Genomic DNA, 4,748 nt, shown 5'->3' on the forward strand with positions numbered 1-4,748 from the left:
AGTCACTCTATGGTCTGAAACAGTCTTTGCAAACTTGGTTTGGGAAGTTCCAACACTGTAATTTTATCACTCTGTGTTTTATCGGCATTATTTATCAAATTCAGTATTTCATGAGAAGACCAAGCACATTGAGATTGATTGTCAATTTTGTGAAGTCGAGTGATCAACTTGAAGGTATCTCACCAAGCCCCTCATCGGTCCTCGTGTTAATTACATTTGTAACAAGCTAGGTACATGAATTGTATGCACTAGCTTGAGGGGGAGTGTTAGAATAGGAATAGGTTTATACAATCCTATTAGAATAGAAATAGGTATATACAATTCTATTAGAAAAGGAATAGTAATAGAAATAGAAATAGGAATACTAAATAGTATCCTACTTGGTAAAGGATTGTATTCTAGGGTCTATAAATAGGGTCTCAATGTAATAATGTAAACAACAACAATTCAATAATATTCTTTTCCTATATTTCTCACAGTAACAATATTAATAGAATGGTGTCACATATTTTGGGATATGCTGTAAGGGAGAATACAATAGAGATTAGTATAGAGGGCCTTTTTGACTAGTACACTTTGTTGATGCCCAACTGTTTAGGAACCCTCATTCACAAGCCTCTGCAAAGAACACTTCACTTTATGCAGCAAGAAGCATAATAGTCCAATAAATCTGGAATGAAATTTTAAATATTGATTTGCAAAGTTACCTTGTTTGAACCCAATCCCAGTGCTTCATTCTGCGCAGCTATTTCATTGTAAACGGCCAATCTTTTCTCCTCCAGTTTTTGAGCATTTTGTGTCACCCTGATTGTATTTCCTGCTTATTGGAAATTGCGAAGTCGAAATCAAGGCATAGATTTACAAGCACTAGAAACAGAAAGAAATACAACAGTACATGTTTCATCTTGGCAGTTGGAGGTTAGGGTACCATACACTATCTGTTAAAGGATATAATCCAGTTGACTCTACAAGTAGTAAAAGTTTTGCCAATAACATTTTATAGTAGACTATGGTGAAAAAGCCCAAAATAGTCCCTTAAATTTAGGGAAGATCTAATTTGGTCCTTTATATATAACACTCTCAAGAGACACTACCAGAAAAGATAACAACCAAAGGCCAAGGCTAAAAGAAATAAAGAATTAATGGGACTAATGGAACTAATAGGAAAAAGACAACACTGCAAAGGAACATCCCTTTCTAGAAGCCCAGGGTTAGAAAAAAGCCGCAGGTATTAGCTCGTGGAAATTCACTTAATAGTAGCTGAGATTATCAAACTAGAGAATCATGTTTCTCCATGCTATCTAACCAAAATATATCTATTCTAAACAAAGCATATGTATTAGCAAATTATGACTTATGACGAGTGCATGCATACCTAATCATTTGTTTAGGTATTAGTAATACTTTTTTTTTATAAAGGTAAAAGATAGATTGATATTACTATTATTATTATTATTACTTTGATGAAGTAATTGTTATGTTGATTGGCATCAAGAAGATGCTGAAAACAGTACAGAGAAATTAGGGAAAGCTCCTAGATACAAAATCTACAGATAGAGCATTGAGCAATTCCCTAAATGAGCAAAAAATCTGGTTGTTAAGCCAAGGACAGGGAGCTAATGAAATCTACAAGAGGAATAACATCATTTACAGGGGTTAAACTGCTCCAGCTGAAAAGAAACATCAAACAAAGAAAGAGACGAACTCTCACCTAGTCAAATTTGAATGCACAGATACTCGATTCCAAGAGGAGGAAACTATTGAAGCTGATTTCTTGATATTTCTTTCATTAAGGTGGTTTTTTATTTTATTTTTTCTATATAAAATCAAGTCAAAATATGTGTTAGTGTACATGTTACACATCCAACACATATATGGCCATCAATGTTTTACTTTTTCTTTTTCTCATCCTTCACTTAAGTTTTTCTGGACTACTCTTTTGTTTTTTATTCAGTTTTTGTCCATATTGATCTCAGAAGGAGCGCCCTCTATCAGTCTCTTCGTTTTTTCTTTTTCTTCTGTGGCCATACTGGTAAAAAGAAATCTCTTTTTTTGGATACTTTTAAGCTAGACTACAACCTATGAATATAAAGGAAGTCCATTTTATTCAGTCAGCAGTAGCAATTACAGAACACTATCCAGAATAAAGATTGACATTTTTCTCTTAAGGTCAGTGACAGTGTTTTGGACGGCGAGAGGTGACAAAAGGCGACAAGGGCCTGCCTCGCCACGAGGCGAGGTGAGCGGCGAGGCGCTCGCCTTTTTGAATTAAGGCGCCAATTAATACCAAAAATTAAATTTTTTAATTGCACATATAAATATCCAAAATCTTAATAGCAATAACATATATTAGCAAATATTTAAATTTAAAAACTAATAGTGAACAAAGCACCGAGTGAGTGAACAACCCTGTTCATTACCACACTGAAAACAGAGCACAGGAGTGAGTGAAAAATAGAGTAGTGAAGAAGAAGAAGAAAAGAAGAGAAGAATTAGAAGAGAAGAAGAATAAGAAGAAGAAGAAGAGAAGAACTGAAGAAGAAGAAACGTCCTGGCAGCAGTCACGAAGCGGCGAAGGAGCAGTAGTCACGAAGTGAGTTGAAGAAGAAGGTCGTGAAGTCGGTGTTTGCAAAAAGGAGGCAAACACGAAGGGTTCGCGACTGAAGAGAAGAGGAGGCAATCGCAAATGTGGAATGTTTGCAATATATCCTTGAGTTTGATATATCCATCTAGCCTTTCACCGTCTTGTTGTTTGGATGTAGCTGACTCTAATTGCACCAACAAAAAATGATGGTAGATGAAAATCTCTTATTTGAAGGGCGCCATTTTCAACTCGCCTCACCTCGAGGCAAATATGCGAAAGTGCCTCACCTCGCCTCGCCTTATCGCCAAAGGTGAAAGGCGAGCGCCTCACAACACTGGTCAGTGAAATGATATCTTCATATCCATGTAAAGGAAGGCAAGGTCAGTGAAATGATATCTTCATATCCATGTAAAGGAAGGCAAGGTCAGTGAAATGATATCTTCATATCCATGTAAAGGAAGGCAAGGTCAGTGAAATGATATCTTCATATCCATGTAAAGGAAGGCAAGGTCAGTGAAATGATATCTTCATATCCATGTAAAGGAAGGCAAGGTCAGTGAAATGATATCTTCATATCCATGTAAAGGAAGGCAAGGTCAGTGAAATGATATCTTCATATCCATGTAAAGGAAGGCAAGGTCAGTGAAATGATATCTTCATATCCATGTAAAGGAAGGCAAGGTCAGTGAAATGATATCTTCATATCCATGTAAAGGAAGGCAAGGTCAGTGAAATGATATCTTCATATCCATGTAAAGGAAGGCAAGGTCAGTGAAATGATATCTTCATATCCATGTAAAGGAAGGCAAGGTCAGTGAAATGATATCTTCATATCCATGTAAAGGAAGGCAAGGTCAGTGAAATGATATCTTCATATCCATGTAAAGGAAGGCAAGGTCAGTGAAATGATATCTTCATATCCATGTAAAGGAAGGCAAGGTCAGTGAAATGATATCTTCATATCCATGTAAAGGAAGGCAAGGTCAGTGAAATGATATCTTCATATCCATGTAAAGGAAGGCAAGGTCAGTGAAATGATATCTTCATATCCATGTTTTTCCCTTCGAACATATCAATAGACTTGTTGACGACAATACAAATGATCTCTGCTTCATCATGCACTCCATCGGCATTGGTTCTCATAAACTGGCAAAATGTAATTGCATGGCCCTTGGCCACAAAGAAGTTTCACAGCTTCAAAGTGAATTGTGAAATGCCACTGGTTCGTCGGAAACGTATATTTGTTTTTTGAGAATGTTCATCAGACACGTATATACTGATCACTCACCTGCTTATAATGTCCAAAAGCATGGGTGTGAACAGTTGAGACGGACAATCCCAGGTAAGAATATTTCATGAGTACATTTTCTGGAAATTTTTTATTATGGGTGAGGCCCAACCAACCAAAGTTGGAAGAGGCTCCACCCATTTTTTGACTTGTGGATCATGGGGCACAAACTATTAGTTAAGGCTGAAAAATGAAACCAAAAGGAGAGAGAAGAAAAAGTAAGGAAATGAAACAAGTACAATATGGGCCCCACAATATACAAATGGCAGCCAAAAAACGCCTCACACAACTGACACTATGTGCGCCTCACCCATAATAAAAATTTTCCATTTTCTGGAGTGTTTCTTGGACTTTTATCTTCACAGTCAGAGGCGAATCCAGGATTTTAAGAAAACGGGTGCACCGTTGCTTTAAAGATAATATCAAAAAATTTATAATAACAATAACTAAGCGAGCAATACATAAAAATTACATTCCACAAAAAATATCATCAGTTTACAATTGTACTCGACGAGACTTCATATTTTGAAAACGATCTATAATAGCATCATTACTTACATTTTCAAATATCTTCCGCTCTATCTTACAAACTAAACATCCATTCAAAAATTCTTCACCAATGCTATTCAACTTAGTCACAAATTTAACTAGCAAATTTAAAATAAAATAAGAGAATCGCATATCTTTCACAATACAAAATAAGGGAATCACACCCTTGCAAGTTCAAATAAAATAGAGGAATCACAATCCTTGCAAATCTAACTAAAATAGAGGAATCACACCCCTTTCACATTTAACAATAAGAAAATCACACATTCATAATAAAAAGAGGACTTATGCCTCTTTTGCATTCGAAATCACATATTCATAGAAAGA

The 4,748-nt window shown here is 35.9% G+C and overlaps 1 protein-coding gene across 1 annotated transcript in view; it reads right to left on the minus strand.

The window, feature by feature from the left end:
• LOC102586428 (protein GLE1) overlaps positions 1 to 4,748 on the minus strand; it is a 20,213-nt gene that overhangs the window by 6,205 nt on the left and 9,260 nt on the right. The window contains exon 10 of the mRNA XM_006340053.2: positions 708 to 817. Within this exon, the coding sequence (XP_006340115.1) occupies positions 708 to 817 (110 nt within the window). The remainder of the gene's footprint in view (positions 1 to 707; positions 818 to 4,748) is intronic.

This window comes from Solanum tuberosum, unplaced genomic scaffold (genome assembly GCF_000226075.1).
Source record: "Solanum tuberosum cultivar DM 1-3 516 R44 unplaced genomic scaffold, SolTub_3.0 scf00016, whole genome shotgun sequence".
NCBI classification, from domain to species: Eukaryota; Viridiplantae; Streptophyta; class Magnoliopsida; order Solanales; family Solanaceae; genus Solanum; species Solanum tuberosum.